General features: G+C 48.6%; 1 protein-coding gene across 1 annotated transcript in view; it reads left to right on the top strand.

Moving 5' to 3' along the window:
* Window positions 1–4,785: 4,785 nt before the first annotated feature.
* Window positions 4,786–18,183, top strand: part of EHMT1 (euchromatic histone lysine methyltransferase 1) — a 185,417-nt gene continuing 172,019 nt past the window's right edge. The window contains exon 1 of the mRNA XM_068249180.1: window positions 4,786–4,863. Within this exon, the coding sequence (XP_068105281.1) occupies window positions 4,843–4,863 (21 nt within the window). The 5' untranslated portion in view covers window positions 4,786–4,842. The remainder of the gene's footprint in view (window positions 4,864–18,183) is intronic.

Below are 18,183 nucleotides of genomic sequence, written 5' to 3'. Positions count from 1 at the left end.
TTGCTGATAGGTTTTGAAGATTCTCTTGTGCCCAAGACATCATGAGATCTGTTTCCCTCATCAACCTCCAACTTCTGGTTCCTCCCTGTCTGCGAATATATGACACCGCAGTCGTATTGTCGATCTGTAACATGACCGACTTCTGAAAGATCATGTACCTGAATGCCCTTAATGCTAGATGCGCTGCTCTCAGCTCCAGGACGTTGGAAGGAACATTTTCCTGTGGAAGCCTCCATTTCTTCTGCACCCGGGACTCCTGGCAGTGAGCTCCCCAGCCAATCTGACTTGCATCCGTCGTTATTACGATTGGATCTTCCTGCTGAATTTGATGACAATTCTGTAGATGTGATTTGTTCAACCACCATTGCAAGGATTTCCTTACTTGTATCGGTAAGATGAATCTCTGAAACATATTGGACCTGTTCCAGTGGTGAAGAAAGAAAGTTTGAAGTATCCTCAAATGCCAATGGGCCCATCTTACCAACGGAATGGTCGATGAGAACGTTCCCAGTAGACTCATGATTTGTTTGGATGACAGTCTCCTCTGTGATAATATCAATTTTACCTTTGTCTGAATGGATACGATCTTCTCTTCCGGAAGGCATACCTTGTTCTGTGGTGTGATGAAACGGGCTCCCAGAAAAAACATATCCTGAGATGGTGTGAGCTGACTTTTCTGATAATTTATCAGCCAACCCAATCTTTCTAACTCTTGAATCAGTATCTTCTGGTGCACTAGCAAAGTCGCCCGGCTCTGGCTCACCAATAGCACATCGTCCAGGTAATGATATACCCTTAACCCTTGAGTCCTCAAATGTGCTATCACTGGTAACAGAATCTTCGAAAATGTTCGAGGGGCCGTTGATATCCCAAACGGGAGACTTTGAAATTGGAAGTGCTGGTTGTTCATTGCAAACCTCAAGTACTTTTGGAACTTCTGGTTTATTGGTACATGCAGATAAGCGTCTGTAAGGTCCACCGTTGTCATCCAATCGTTCACCCTTATCATTTTTATGATTGTCTGAAGTGATTCCATCTTGAAGTGGTGGATCTTTATGAAGCCATTCAGAAACTTTAAATCCAGGACCGGTCTCCATCCTCCTGATCCTTTGGGTACTAAGAATAGAGGAGAATAGATTCCCAATCCTTTGTCCTTCTCTGGAACCGGAATCACCGCTCTTGATTTTATTAATGAATCCACATATTCCATAAGAATTTGACACTTTTGATGATTGGAAGGGAGACGAGTTTCTCGAAACTTTGAAGAAGGCGGAAGTTTTTTGAATTTCCATGAATGTCCTTTCTTGAGAGTCCTTAATACCCATTGGTCTTGTATCGTATCCACCCAGACACTCCAGAAGGCCTGTAGTCTTGCGCCGACCGGTGTCTCAATGGGCGCACCTTCAAAAGAGCTTCGGTTTCTGCTGTGATCCCGGTGCTGACCTTGGCTTATTTTTAAGAAAGGAGGACTGGGTTCCTCTCCAATTTCGATTAAATTGTCTACTTGGTCTATATGCTTTGGCCTGCTGAAACTTGCTGGGAAATGTTCTTTTCGTGGCTTGAGGGTTGACTGGTCGGGTCTTCCTATCCTGCGGAAGGAGGCCTGACTTCCCTCCTGTCACCTTGGCAATGGCTCCATCCATCTGACTGCCAAATAGGTGGACACCATCATATGGTATACGGCACCAATTATTCCTCGAAGATTGGTCCGCCGACCACGGTTTCAGCCATAATGCTCTTTTAGCTGTGACATTATGCAGCATCGACCTTGCAGATGATCTAATTGTGTCTATGGCCGCCTCCCCAATAAAGTCACTCGATATCTTGAGTTCGTCTAATGCCTTTATGATCTCTGACTTGTCTGCGCCAGAGTTAATGGCAGTCTCTATATTCTCCACCCAGACTCTGATTGCCTTGGCCAGAGATGTTAACGCTACTGCTGGCTTACAGGCTGCTCCCGCAGCTAGGAAAGCCTTTTTAATGTCTGAATCTACCTTCCTATCTAAGGGATCACTGAACAAAACTCCATCATCCATTGGCAGCGTAACATGACGAGCTAAACGCATAATAGAAGCATCAACAATTGGTGCAGACTCCATAATTTTAACATCTTCAGAGCTTAGCGGGTATAACTTGGAGAAACGATTTGTTAGAGAAGGTTTTTGGTCTATCTTGCTCCATTCTTTGTGAAAGATATCCTTAATAACCCCCATCAGAGGAAAATTAGTAGGCTGTTTATTCAAGTGAGGATAATATCTATCCGGTTCTTTATTTGTATCCTTATCTTCCTCCCATGCTATAGCTTCCTTCACTGCTGTCACAAAAGCGGGAACCAGCGGGAAGTCAAATCCTAGTGGTGCGGAACCTTCCTGCTGTGTTGCGTCTTCTGACGTGCCTGGTTGCACCGGCAACCCTTGCTGTGTAACTGTCAATTTATTAAATGTGTCTTGGACCGTTTGCTGAATAAAAGACAGAACCTGTTGGTTGTCTATATCCCGGTCTCTGCCTAACTCTGCAAAGCATGACTCACACACCATTTCATCAGGTAGTGCAGGCTGGGCACAAGACCAACACAAGGACTTTGCAGGTTGTTGATATCTTTGATCATCAGCTGCAGGCCTCTTTGAATGGGTTGGAGAATAATGCCTCTCTGATCTATAACTCCTATCTGGAGAATAATATCTATCTGGAGAATAATATCTCCTCCTGGGGGACCTGCTCCTATGGGAAGTGTAATAATAATAATGTCTCTCAGGAGATCTTCCTCTTCCACTTGAGGAATGTCGCCGGGGAGAGTCTCTCTTTGGTGAATGATTCTTCATCTTCTTAGAGGATTTCTTATGTTCTTTAGGAGATCCTCTTCTTGATGATCTTGCATCATACGAAGAGTTCTGGCCCCCTGATTTTGAATATCTTGACCCCGAACGAGATCTTGGCTTGGAAGAGGATTTGTGTCCTTTAGACACACTGCTCTCTTCTTCCCTCACAGGCGGACTGTGGAGACATAATAAAAAAGAACATATGTTCCACTAAAATCATCCGCTTCTTCTAGAGGGATAGCACTCTTTTTTACAGCCCTTCACCTAGTGAGGATAATCACTTAATTAAAGTTAACACCCAGTGCAGAGAAAGGAAATCAATTGATGTCTTTTAGACATCAGTTACCTCTCCTCTATCACTTCCACTTGCAATGCTTCTTCCATCGCCATTCCTACAGACAATATATATATATATCTGTGTCAGTTTCATATCCTCAGCAAAAACAGACAGTACTCCTCATAAATAATGGATACTTGTGTACCTGTCCTGTAGCTTGATTAGATGCCCCGCAGTGGGTAATCCAGTAGGTAATCCAGGACCAAGCTCCGTAACCAGACGAAAAGGATATAAATCAACTTTGTCTCTCCGGCTGACGCCAGTGCTGCAGCCACGCTAGATGCTATCTCCGCTCTGGCGTCTGGCGAACAAATATGCCGCTCTGCCGGAGGTGACGTCAGCGGCAGCCGCCAGCCAATCAGATGCGGTCTCGCGCAATCTCGCGAGATCTCGGATGCAAGACCAGGCAGTCAGACGGAAGATCCGCAGCAGTTCTACTAGGTAGGGCACATATTTAGCCACCATTTAGGCAGCACAATGTAAGCTGAAGCAGGAGAGGCTGAACCTGCTTAAACAAAACTCGGGCCTCGAAAAAACAAAACAAAAACGGACACCCCAAAAGACCTTGTCCATCGAGGACAGTAAAAAAGAGAATGGCAGGGGGGGCTGGATTCTTTTAATTTATGCAAAAGATCTGTCCAATCGGGTTCAGGGGGAGGAGTTGAACCAGGAGTATGCCGCCATTTCTGTCCAGGAAAAGGCATTTACTCACCTGGCAGAAGACGTCCCCTCACGCAGCCGGCCTCTTGTGCCTCAGGTGCAGCTCCCCCTGGCCTGGACAATGTTCAATCTCCCGCTCAGCCTCTCACAGGCAGAGCAGGGCTACGGCAAGATGGCGTCCGGAGGCGGAGCCCTGTACTGGAGACAAATAGTCTCCAATACAGGGCTCCGCCTCTGGACGCCATCTTCCCGTAGCCCTGCTCTGCCTGTGCCTGCCGGAGGAGAACATTGCAGGCTGGAGCGGGGCTGCGAGGAATGAACTAGCGCAGCGTCTAGTAGACGCTGCGGCTAGTTCATTGTACGGTGGCCAGAGTCCCGAGGCCGGGACGTCCCGCTGCTAAAAGCGGGACGTTTCCCGGGACCTCATGCAGTCTGGGACAGCGCCCCCCGAAGGCGGGACGCGTCCCGGGTAAAGCGGGACGTATGGTCACCGTACCCAATACCCCCCTATGGACTGTATATCCCAGCCCCCCATATTGTCCCTTACATCCTCCACACACCTATGGACTATATACCCCAACCCCCTATATCCTTCCCTTATTCCCACAATCCCCCTCTCCATGTTAATGTTTTGTTTTGCTTTGGCAATGCTAAATGTTTTTGGTCCTGCCAATAAAGCTTTTTGGATTGGATTGGCTCAGTGGGTTGGCAGTTACTGGACATTTTTAGGCCATTACAAGTCCTGCTGCCCTGTCAGATCGTGCTGCCTCAGAGCTGCCTTCCTGCGCATGCTCAGTGCCACACTTCCGGTGACGTAGTTGCTGTCCCTCCCTCTAGGCTGTACTGTACGCTATGTCCGGCGCCGGATGATGAGGAAACCGAAGGAGGCGGGGCCGGGCAGCCATGTTCAGCTCAGAGTGAGCAGCGCATGCGCAGAATCCTCATTTCCTCTCGCCTCAGCTGGAGTGCGGTGGGTGGGGTTTAGGCGTCACAAACGGCGGGCGGGGCTACGCTGGGGTCGGAGCTATGGCCACACTGGATGCTGAGGTGAGGAGATTGGCGGGAGACCCCGTAGTGCGTGTGAGACCCCCAGTGCACCCTCTTATTCCCCTCCCCCTATCTCCTGCACCCCCTGTACTGCTCCCCCTATCTCCTGCACCCCCAGTGCCCCTCCCCCTTATCTCCTGCACCCTCTGTACTCCTCCCCCTTATCTCCTGCACCCCCTGTACCACTCCCCCTATCTCCTGCACCCCCAGTGCCCCCCCACCTATCTCCTGCACCCTCTGTACTCCTCCCCCTATCTCCTGCACCCCTCCCCCTATCTCCTGCACCCCTAGTGCCCCTCCACCTATCTCCTGCACCCACAGTGCCCCTCCCCCTATCTCCTGCACTCCCTGTATCCCTCCCCTATCTCCTGCACTCCCTGTACCCCTCCCCTATCTCCTGCACCCCCAGTGCCCCTCTCCCTACCTCCTGCACCCTCTGTACACCTCCCCCTATCTCCTGCACCCCCTGTACTGCTCCCCCTATCTCCTGCACCCCCAGTGCCCCTCCACCTATCTCCTGCACCCTCTGTACTCCTCCCCCTATCTCCTGCACCCCCTGTACCACTCCCCCTATCTCCTGCACCCCCTGTACTCCTCCCCCTATCTCCTGCACCCCCTGTACCCCTCCCCCTATCTCCTGCACCCCCACCGCCCCTCCACCTATCTCCTGCACCCCCAGTGCCCCTCCCCCTATCTCCTGCACTCCCTGTACCCCTCCCCTATCTCCTGCACCCCCAGTGCCCCTCTCCCTACCTCCTGCAGCCTCTGTACACCTCCCCCTATCTCCTGCACCCCCTGTACTCCTCCCCCTATCTCCTGCACCCCCAGTGCCCCTCCACCTATCTCCTGCACCCCCTGTACTGCTCCCCCTATCTCCTGCACCCCCAGTGCCCCTCTCCCTACCTCCTGCACCCCCTGTACACCTCCCCTATCTCCTGCACCCCCAGTGCCCCTCTCCCTATCTCCTGCACCCCCAGTACTCCTCCCCCTATCTCCTGCACCCCCTGTACTCCTCCCCCTATCTCCTGCACCCCCTATACTCCTCCACCTATCTCCTGCACCCCCTATACTCCTCCACCTATCTCCTGCACCCCCTGTACTCCTCCTCCTATCTCCTGCACCCCCTGTACTCCTCCCCCTATCTCCTGCACCCCCAGTGCCCCTCCACCTATCTCCTGCACCCGCTGTACTGCTCCCCCTATCTCCTGCACCCCCAGTGCCCCTCTCCCTACCTCCTGCACCCTCTTTACACCTCTCCCTATCTCCTGCACCCCCAGTGCCCCTCTCCCTATCTCCTGCACCCCCTGTACTGCTCCCCCTATCTCCTGCACCCCCAGTGCCCCTCTCCCTATCTCCTGCACCCCCTGTATCCCTCCCCCTATCTCCTGCACCCCCTGTATCCCTCCCCCTATCTCCTGCACCCCCTGTATCCCTCCCCCTATCTCCTGCACCCCTCCCCCTATCTCCTGCACCCCCTGTACCCCTCCCCCTATCTCCTGCACCCCCTGTACCCCTCCCCCTATCTCCTGCACCCCCAGTGCCCCTCCCCCTATCTCCTGCACCCCCAGTGCCCCTCTCCCTACCTCCTGCACCCTCTGTACCCCTCCCCCTACCTTCTGCACCCTCTGTACACCTCCCTCTATCTCCTGCACCCCCCCCAGCCTCCTGTACCCCTCCCCCTACCTCCTGCACCTCTCCACCCATCTCCTGCACCCCCTGAACCCTTCCCATATCTCCTGCACCCCCTGAACCCTTCCCCCTACCTCCTGCACCCCCTATTCCCCTCCCCCTACCTCCTGTATCCCTCCCCCTACCTCTTGCACCCCCTGTACCCCTCCCCCTATCTCCTGCACCCCCTCTACCCATCCCTTCCCTCATGTCCTGTACCCCTCTTCCTATCCACTGTACCCCTCCCCTCATCTCCTGTACCCTTCCGCTTATCTCCTGCGCCCCTGTATCCCTCCCCCATATACAGCACCCCCTGTACCCCTCCCCATGTCTCTTATACTGAAGGTCAGATATGTTGTCATGTATTAAGTGTTCACTAAAAATTGATAACATTTGAAAAACAAATGATACAGACCCTGGAGAGGTACATTGCTGTAAAGTTGCTGGGCGTGGGGTGCACTCGTCAACTCTTCCCTTACTAGCGCAGGTGGAGTAGCCCTTAAAGTCAACCTGAACTGAGTAAAATTATTTAAAATAAACTTAGTATGTACCTGCAAATTAATACTACATACTTACCTTGCCGTCAGTTCCGCTCACAAGCTCAACATTTTCTTCTTACTACAATCCCTTCCAGTTATAAGATTTTGTCAGAACTGAAATATATTAGTTGCTGTCAGTTATAACTGAAAGGACAACTGAAGTGCAAGGTAATGTCCATGTTTCCCTACAGCCTCTATCACAATGTACGCTGAAAGCTTTTCCACAGTGCGCTGCTATGGAGAGTTTTTCAGCATGTGTTCTAAAAGGGGCCTTAGCGCCACTTGCGTTTCTGCGGTAACATAAATGATGATGCGTGTTAGCAGCCGCTGCTCCACTTACCCTAGTAACAGTAAAACTTGTGCGCTCCCTGCATGTGTAAACGTTTCCGGAGTTTAAAGTGTATCGCCGATAGTGTGCTTTGCTGTACAATGTGCTCAGTGGAAATGTAAGAAACGGCTACAGCCGCTCACTTCACAAACACTCTTATTTCTGTGTAGAAACCAAATAAGGCCTAGTTCACACCAAGAGCGCTTTTGATTGCTTTGAAAAGTGTTTGGCTACTGTTACGGCCCTTTCACACTTGAAAATGGCAAAACGCTAATTGCGATAAAATTACTGTACAAATTTGCGCTTGATGAGCGATGGTGATTAGCGCTTCAATAAGTATGGTATTCGCGATTGCTCATGAATTGCCGAAAAATGCTGCATGTAACGCATTTGCGATTGCCGCTCATTGCAAAGTGCCCGCAATGGTGGCAGTGACATCACTGCCATATACTTAATATTGCGCTAGCGCATCGGCTGTTAGCGGGATTCACCTGCTAATGGCCCAAGTGAGAAGGTGTCCTAACCCTATGAGGGTGTTCCCACAGCAGCGTTGTCTTTTTGTAAATTGCAACCGTGCTGCATGTAGCATTACTTTGAGCGATTCAACGTATATGAATGTGCAAAAACGTTCATTCCTTATATAATCGCTAAGCGTTAGCCATTGCGATTTTAGTGTAAACCAGACCTAAAACGGGAAGGGAAGCTTATGTTTTACATCTTGGAAAAATCCCCTTCTTCCATAAAGAGAATATCCCGGCTTATCGGTCGGATTGGCGATTGGTTGTCGGTCACTAATGGTTGCATTGAGATGTTTTGCGGAGTGCATACAGGAAATGTTTCATTATTACGCTGGGAATTCACGGTTCAGTTCTGCCGTTCGTTTCTCCTCTTGATAGTTTTGCCTCTCGATTCTGCCCTCGATATTCTTATCGTCCACTTGTTTTTCTTATTCCATTCACTTCTCTCAGAAATCGAGTGAAAGGGAGATCGGACATGTCGGAAATTATCCCATCTAATCACCTAAAAAATGAACCGTGTATCCCCAGCATAACATGGCGGCGCTGTTACCTGCTGGGCATTTGTCTCTCCTTATATCAGTAAGGATGTGACACAAGACAACATACTTATTGTTTACATGGTGTATGGTGACCTTTTACAGCTGAGGCATGCAGTGCAATCTGTCTTGCATGGCAGTGTGTTCTGTGCTGGGGGCAGTTTGGTCAGTGCACCTGTTGCCAGGCAGATTCCTCGCCTATCTCAGTGTTACGGCAATGCTTCTGCCATGCGTTTAGAATGCAGCTGTGTGTTTTGTGTTGCATTACATTGCTATGATGCAAACCAATTGGACCAGCACCATGCAGGTCAATCCTTCATTGAGACATAATTATAAACTGTCATAGTGAGCCAGAATGTGTGAAGGGCAGATATAAATAAAAAGGAAATAAATACCTATAAAGCAGCAGCAAACCGACAAATAGTCACCAAAAGTATAACTAATCATTCTTTGTACAAAAAAACAATCCCAAGAATTACCAAAAAAAATAAAAAATTGATAATCGGGCAGCACGGTGGCGTAGTGGTTAGCTCTCTCGCCTTGCAGCGCTGGGTCCCTGGTTCGAATCCCAGCCAGGGCACTATCTGCAAAGAGTTTGTATGTTCTCCCCGTGTCTGTGTGGGTTTCCTCCGGGCACTCCGGTTTCCTCCCACATTCCAAAAACATACGGATAAGTTACTTGGCTCCCCCTAAAATTGGCCCTAGACTACGGTACTTACACTACATAATATAGACATATGACAATGGTAGGGATTAGATTGTGAGCTCATTTGAGGGACAGTTAGTGACAAGATATATATATATACACTGTACAGCGCTGCGTAATATGTCGGCGCTATATAAATACTAAATAATAATAATAATAATCAAAATATGAGTAATTCCACCCTAGATTGCTGCAGAAATACTAATTTGAATGGAGTTATACACTCACCTAAAGGATTATTAGGAACACCATACTAATACGGTGTGTGACCCCCTTTCACCCTCAGAACTGCCTTAATTCTTCGTGGCATTGATTCAACAAGGTGCTGAAAGCATTCTTTAAAAATGTTGGCCCATATTGATAGGATAGCAGGGCGGCACGATTTTAGGGAAAAATCGAAACTGCGATTTTTCTCTCAAATTGCAATTTCGATTTTTTTTCCGCGATTTTTTTTTTTTTTTTTTTTCCCCCTCCAAAACCTGCTTTCGCACTTTAGGTCAGCGGGGGGATGCACGGGGCGGGCGCAGTTCATGTTGACGATCTGGTGCAGCAGCAGCTTTCATAGTGCCCGCACTGCCCAGTCCGCTATCTGTAGTGTACCTTGTGTCTGGCTCCGCTGTGTGCGGATTGGCCAGAAGCAGTGAATATGTATGAGTGTTAATGGGCGGATCCACTCGAGCAGCGGCTAGGCACACACAACTTTACCAATCACTGGATAGCGATGGAATGACGGCAGCGGTAGGTGGAGCTGTACAGAGCATACAGCTCCGCCTACCGCTGCCGTCATTCCATCGCTATCCAGTGATTGGTAAAGCTGTATGTGCCCGTCCGCTCACTCGAGTGGATCTGCCCCCCCCCCGCTCATTAACACTCATACATATTCACTACTTCTGGCCAATCCGCGCACAGCGGGGCCAGACACAAAGTACACTACAGACAGCGGACCGAAAAACCGAAGGTACTGATGATCAGCAGATCGTCTTGCCACTAACCGCGGTTTTGGTTTTAAACCGATAAACTGTGCAGCCCTATTGCAGTTGATGGAGATTTGTGGGATGCACATCCAGGGCATGAAGCTCCCGTTCCATCACATCCCAAAGATGTTCTATTGGGTTGAGATCTGGTGACTGTGGGGGCCATTTTAGTGCAGTGACCTCATTGTCATGTTCAAGAAACCAATGTGAAATAATTTGAGCTTTCTGACATGCTGACAATGCCCAATTGTCACTAAGGGGCCTAAAGTGTGCCAAGAAAACATCCCCCACACCATTACACCACCACCACCAGCCTGCACAGTGGTAACAAGGCATGATGGATCCATGTTCTCATTCTGTTTACACCAAATTCTGACTCTATCGAGACTCATCAGACCAGGCAACATTTTTCCAGTCTTCAACTGTCCAATTTTGGTGAGCCTGTGCGAATTGTAGCCTATTTCCTATTTGTAGTGGAGATGAGTGATACCGGTGGGGTGTTCTTCCGCCTCAAGGTTGTGCGTGTTGTGGCTTCACAAATGCTTTGCTGCATACCTCGGTTGTAACGAGTGGTTATTTCAGTCAACGTTGCTCTTCTATCAGCTTGAATCAGTCGGCCCATTCTCCTCTGACCTCTAGCATCAACAAGGCATTTTCGCCCACAGGACTGCCGCATACTGAATGTTTTTCCCTTTTCACACCATTCTTTGTAAACTCTAGAAATGGTTGTGCGTGAAAATCCCAGTAACTGAGCAGATTGTGAAATACTCAGACCGGCCCATCTGGCACCAACAACCATGCCACGCTCAAAATTGCTTAAATCACCTTTCTTTCCCATTCTGACATTCAGTTTGGAGTTCAGGAGATGTCTTGACCAGGACCACACCCCTAAATGCATTGAAGCAGCTGCCATGTGATTGGTTGATTAGCAGTAGGGTATTGTACCGTGTTAGGCATCAGTAAAAGCAAGAAGTTATAAATCAGGATGCAAGGCCGAAAGCTTGCTTATTTTTATTCATTTTTAGTTAGCCAATAAATGGTATCATCCTGGTTTATAAATTCTTGGTTGATTAGATAATTGCATTTATGGGAAATTGAACAGGTGTTCCTAATAATGCTTTAGGCGAGTGTATATATAGACAGTTCTATTGACAACAATCAAACTATGAGTAAATAATTCCACCCCAGATTGCATCAGAAATACCAATTTGAATGGAGTTTTATATATATATATATATATATATATATATATATATATATATATATATATATATATATATATATATATATATATATATATATATATATATATATATATATGATAATATTGATGTGATAATATTGATAAAAGCCACAGTTATAAAAATGTTACAAAACACAGGAAAATCCTAATATAACAATATTGGTGGGAACCAAGCCAAAAAATATTGAGAATTGACAGTGATGTATTAATATGTCACGGGGGGGGGGGGGGGGGGGAAGGGAGCCATTGTCCCTTTAGACTGGTGTCACAGGGTCAGGACGTAATACCAAATCCCACCACCAGGGGGAGCGATTGTCCCTCAGATGTCACAGGGTCAGAGTGTAATACCAAATCCCACTACCAGGGGGAGCCATTGTCCCTCAGACGTCAGTCAGGGCGTAATACCAAATCCCACCACCAGGGGGAGCCATTGTCCCTCAGACAGGTGTCACAGGGTCAGTGTAATACCAAATCCCACCACCAGGGGGAGCGATTGTCCCTCAGACAAATGTCACAGGGTCAGAGTGTAATACCAAATCCCACCACCAGGGGGAGCCATTGTCCCTCAGACGTCAGTCAGGGCGTAATACCAAATCCCACCACCAGGGGGAGCGATTGTCCCTCAGATGTCACAGGGTCAGAGTGTAATACCAAATACCACCGTTAGGGGGAGCGATTGTCCCTCAGACAAGTGTCACAGGGTCAGAGTGTAATACCAAATCCCACCACCAGGGGGGGAGCGATTGTCCCTCAGACTGGTGTCATAGGGGTCATAGTGTAATACCAAATCCCACCACCAGGGGGAGCCATTGTCCCTCAGACAGATGTCACAGGGTCAGAGTGTAATACCAAATCCCACCACCAGGGGGAGCGATTGTCCCTCAGACAAGTGTCACAGGGTCAGAGTGTAATACCAAATCCCACCACCAGGGGGAGCCATTGTCCCTCAGGTGTCACAGGGTCAAAATGTAATACCAAATCCCACCACCAGGGGGAGCCATTGTCCCTCAGACAGATGTCACAGGGTCAGAGTGTAATACCAAATCCCACCACCAGGGGGAGCGATTGTTCCTCAGACAAGTGTCAAAGGGTCAGAGCGTAATGCCAAATCCCATCACCAGGGCGAGCCATTGTCCCTCAGACTGGTGTCACAGGGTCAGGGCGTAATACCAAATCCCACCACCAGGGGGAGCCATTGTCCCTCAGACTGGTGTCACAGGGTCAGAGTGTAATACCAAATCCCACCACCAGGGGGAGCCATTGTCCCTCAGACTGGTGTCACAGGGTCAGAGTGTAATACCAAATCCCACCACCAGGGGGAGCGATTGTCCCTCAGACTGGTGTCATAGGGTCAGAGTGTAATACCAAATCCCACCACCAGGGGGAGCCATTGTCCCTCAGATGTCACAGGGTCAGAGTGTAATACCAAATCCCACCACCAGGGGGAGCGATTGTCCCTCAGATGTCACAGGGTCAGAGTGTAATACCAAATACCACCATTAGGGGGAGCGATTGTCCCTCAGACTGGTGTCACAGGGTCAGAGTGTAATACCAAATCCCACCACCAGGGGGAGCCATTGTCCCTCAGACAGGTGTCACAGGGTCAGAGTGTAATACCAAATACCACCACCAGGGGGAGCCATTGTCCCTCAGACAGGTGTCACAGGGTCAGAGTGTAATACCAAATACCACCACCAGGGGGAGCCATTGTCCCTCAGACAGGTGTCACAGGGTCAGAGTGTAATACCAAATACCACCACCAGGGGGAGCCATTGTCCCTCAGACAGATGTCACAGGGTCAGAGTGTAATACCAAATACCACCACCAGGGGAAGCCATTGTCCCTCAGACAGATGTCACAGGGTCAGAGTGTAATACCAAATACCACCACCAGGGGGAGCCATTATCCCTCAGACAGATGTCACAGGGTCAGAGTGTAATGCAAAATCCCACCCCCAGGCAGAGCGATTGTCCCTCAGACAGATGTCAAAGGGTCAGAGTGTAATGCCAAATCCCACCACCAGGGGGAGCCATTATCCCTCAGACAGATGTCACAGGGTCAGAGAGTAATGCCAAATCCCACCACCAGGGGGAGCCATTATCCCTCAGACAGATGTCACAGGGTCAGAGAGTAATGCCAAATCCCACCCCCAGGGACACCAACTGCAATAAAAGCATTCTAATCTCTTTTTTGCTATCCAAAACTTTCACTAAATGGCCGTTGTAAAGAACCTTCCAGTGATGTTGTGTGGAGTAATATGAGGGGTGTCGGGGGCTGGCTCCCTCGGGGGTAAATGCCGGGGACAGACGAGTCGTTTACTGCCGGATTAGCCCCCGTCCTGCAGTCCCACAAATGGAAGCATCCATCTCCTGCGTTTACCATCATTTGCTGGAAGTTGTAGGAACATAAAAATCCATAGAGAGAGGCGCTGGACTTATATTTTTATTTGATAGAATTCCAATCTCAAGGATAAATATCGCTGTGTATCCAAACGTGGTAAAAATATTGCAATATTAACACTAGTATCAATCTTATCCCGAAATGTTATAAAATCCACATCTCCATTGTGGGCAGATACGGCAGGTATAAAAATCTATAAGAAGGTAAATTAAAGTTGTACGAACGTCGCGGTCCATGAAAATTCCCAAGACGGAGCATGTTGTGTTTGGCGGTACAGTGATGGAGCAGCGTTCAGCTAAACACGCTGCCAGCAGCAGCCAGTGTGAACCAGGCCTAAAGCGACAGACCCATGGGGGGCGAGCTTCTCCAACAGGAGCCCTTTCATTGCTGCACACTGATTTCTGCCTACGAGCAAATCTTGCCTTGATAAAGGGGCCCTACGCGATTCCGAAACATTGGCTGTTTTTATGCAAGACGAATAAAGAATTGCATTGGAATAGGAATAATTATCTGTATAACGAGGGGGCTGACAGAGGAGGGGATTCCTGCGCTCACTATCTCCTCTTCAGATATTACGCGGGGGGCCCTTTAAATGCTTTGCACTTACACCTGGCTTTCATGGGTTAATATCCCATCTTCCCACGGGAGTCTGTCGGCAATTAGACTGTAATATGGCGGTAATGTCGAGATTAATCTCCACCGGAGGGGGCACACACGTGTCTCATGGGGTCTGGGGGCCTGCAGGTGGACGCAGATAACCAGTCTGCACACATTGGCCTCACTCCGGGGGGACCCCACCTCCTATCAGCATAATCACCGCTGCCATTCCCATCCCATCTGCTTCATTCCCGGAAACCTCACTGCCAGGAGGATGGAAACATGGAGTGTGGCGGAGCGGAAGCATTCATCTCACAGAGGAGGGGGGATTAGACAGGCTAAACTCTCTAAATACATACAGGGTGCATTTCTCTGTTTTCCTTCTGTCCTGTGCAAGAGTTCAGGTCCAGTTTAATGCTTGGTACACACCATACAATTTTGTGTTTCGATAGATAATTTCCATCATGTCTGAAATTATTTTCGATTGTTTTTCTGGTCGATTTCTTATAGAAGTGAATGGAAATTGAGAAGTAAAGATAAGAGAATCGATCGAACGGAAAACCGACCGAAGAAACACTTAGGCCCCATTCACACTTAGAAGCGCAAAATGCGGGCGATTTTTTTTTGCCGGCGTTTTGCGGGAGTGACTTTTCCGCAATTTCACGTGGAAAAATGCACTGCAGCGATTTCTCCGTGAACGCGTTTAGCGCTTCTATAGCACTGAAACGCGATCGCCGGGAAATCGCCTGAAAATGGTGCAGGCTACGCGTTTGCGTTTCACGTTTTCAGCGATTTGCAGCGATTAGAGCAAATCACCCAAGTAAGACCGGGCCATACTGTTTTATTACACTAGCGCTTTCAAAAGCGCTAGCGTTCGAGCGTTTTGCTGAAGTCGCCGGCAAAACGCTCAAGTGTGAATGGGGCCATAGTGTGTACCCAGCATAAGGGTGGAACCATTAAATAGTTAATTTTATTATACAAGCTGTACACACAAAATCTACATTAAAGCGCACCTGAACTCCGAACTTCCTCTCTGCGCTAAAAGATAAGCAACAGCTTAATGAGCTTTACAGAAAAACGTTTCTTTGTTACAGCTGATACAAATCCTGCAGTGTCTACTTCCTGCTTTCACGGACACAGTCATAGGGTTAACCTCCTATGCTTTCAAATTAGCTGTTCTGCTGAGGAAGTCAGCTGACACAGCTGAGAGATAAAATGACAACTTGTGATTAGTCACATATGAGAGATTGAGAACAGGGTAAACTCTCTAAATACACACAGGATGGATTTATCTGTGTTTTTCCTTCTGTCCTGTGCAAGAGTTCAGCTCCACTTTAAAACTGCCAAACAAATACGTTTAGCAGTTGGATGGAGATAAAGGAAAGAGAGACTGATGATGAATGTGTGAGAGTTGATAGAGGACTAGTACCGGCTCGTCCTGATAGGGAAGGGCTGATATGGGAGCTGATGCCCTCCCAATAACGCCAGATGGGGAGAAATCTGCCAGAATAGCGGTTAGACTGGGATCCCACTAGGAATTGCTGCAGCGCTGTGTGCAGCGACTCCTTCGGCATTTGCAGTGGCCATTACCCAACACTTGGAAGCGCTGTACAGTAGCCTGGGCAGCGCTTCCAATTTGCTTTTTTTTTGTGTGTATAAAACTTTATTATACTTACCATGCGTCTTTAGCCCCGCCCCCTAAAGAAACAGCTCATTAGGTGCTTCTCTATGACCAATCTGAGAAGCTCCTGTGACCTCTTCCTTTAGGGGGCGGCGCTACAGACGGAAGGAGGAAATACAGAGACGCAGTAAGTATAATAAAGTTTATTAAAAGCCTAACTGCTCGGCCCTCCAAAGCGCTGCAAAATTGCTTTGATAAGCGCATTGAGTGCAAAAGCTCTCCAAATGCTGCATGTCCTGTGATTACGATTACCCCAAAATCACACTGATGGGTTCCCACGCCACTTACTTTCATTGGCAAAGCGTTTCTGGGAATCGCCAGCGATTGTCTGGGATACCAAAATGCTGCCAAAAACGCCCCAGTGAGTCCCAGCTCCTAGGCTGATTTCTCCATGCACATCAATAAATAGATTGCATATTTACATTTAGTAAGGCGTTATGAATTCACACATATCATCAAACATGAGTATTAAAGGGAAGGTTCAGGAAGTGGGGAAAAAAAATAAAAATCCATATCTACTTACCTGGGGCTTCCTCCAGCCCGTGGCAGGCAGGAGGTGCCCTCGCCGCCGCTCTGCAGGCTCCAATTGGTCTCCGGTACCCGACCTGGCCAGGCCGGCTGCCAGGTCTGGCTTTTCTGCGCTCCAACGACGGGCTCTTCTGCGTCCCACGTGGGCGCGCTGACGTCATCAGACATCCTCCGGGCTGTACTGCGCAGGCGCAGTAGTTCTGAGCCTGCGCAGTACAGCCCGGAGGACGTCCGATGACGTCAGCGCGCCCTAGTGAGGCGCAGATTGGAGCGCAGAAGAGCCCGACCTGGCAGCCGGCCTGGTCAGGTCGGGTCGGCCACCGGAGACCACCGGGAGCGTCCGAAGCGGCGGCGAGGGCACCTCCCGCCTGCCACAGGCTGGAGGAAGCCCCAGGTAAGTGGATATGGATTTTTTTTTTTTCCCCACTCCCTGAACCTTCCCTTTAATCTGTAGGTATTACTGAGAACTTTTATCCCTCAGTGGCTGAATGTACGATCTGCCTGAACACTTCGCAGTGTGTGTGCCGGGCTGGCCATAGTGATTCTTGTCACAATGCTTTGATTAGCATGTTCCCTGCCTCTAGAAAACCATGTATCCTACTAATATTATAAATGGGAAAGTTCAGATGTTTGGATGTTCGGATGTTTGGATGTTTGTTACTTGATCACACAACGATGGCTGAGCGGATGTGAATGACATTTGGCCACACACATAGTACATTACCTGAAATAACATATAGGACACTATCCCCATAACCAAAAAGTGGGCAGAGACAAAAACAAATTTTACTGGGAAAATGTAAACAGCAGCCATTTTTACACTGTTAATGGCAGGGTTCTCACACTTTGGTCGCTGGGTGACTGGATATGTAGGATAAGTCAATAAAAATTCACCTATTGATTTTCAAGGGGAATATTTACATTGCCGCCATTCTTGCACTGTTAATGGCACAAGCCTCAAACCTGCTACAGTTGGTCATTGGGTGACTGTGGCTCCAACCCCTTTTCTGAATTTGAACCCAAAACAGCCAATCAGATTTGTTTCATTTCAATGCAAATCATTGATGCCAAAGACCGCAAAGCTTTCAAACCTGGTCATTGAGTAATTGAATAATTGTGTGTTAGGATTAGAAAAAGTGGGCGGAGCCAACACCAGCCAAGAAACATACCCGGGCAACGCCGGGCAATCAGCTAGTTATGGAATATATGGATTCAGAGTTGCTCTGAGTTCAGCTGCAGCTATGGAGGTTTGGAGACAGTATTCTTGGTACAAGGCCCGGTTATTAGGTTCTGTCCATGGCTGATGGATGCTGTTACTCAGGCAGAAAGGGTAAGGCCTCGCTCACATTGGGTGCGTTGAGAAATGTGTAAAAGTGCATGATAAAAAACACATGCATTAGTCCGCGCTTTAGTGCGCGTTTCTGTGCATTGTGCTACACTTTTTTAAGCACGTTTTGCTTATTGTAGCTGTAGCAGTTGTCAATAAAGATTTTTTTTTTGTTAGGGGTAAAAAACGCATACACTTGTATGTGCTAAAGCACTCCCATTCACTTGCATTAATGTGCGCTTTACAGCTCAACGCACAGAAATGCAGCAGCACAA

This window comes from Hyperolius riggenbachi, chromosome 8 (assembly GCF_040937935.1).
Source record: "Hyperolius riggenbachi isolate aHypRig1 chromosome 8, aHypRig1.pri, whole genome shotgun sequence".
NCBI classification, from domain to species: domain Eukaryota; kingdom Metazoa; phylum Chordata; class Amphibia; order Anura; family Hyperoliidae; genus Hyperolius; species Hyperolius riggenbachi.
This window is presented reverse-complemented; position numbering and strand designations above follow the sequence as displayed.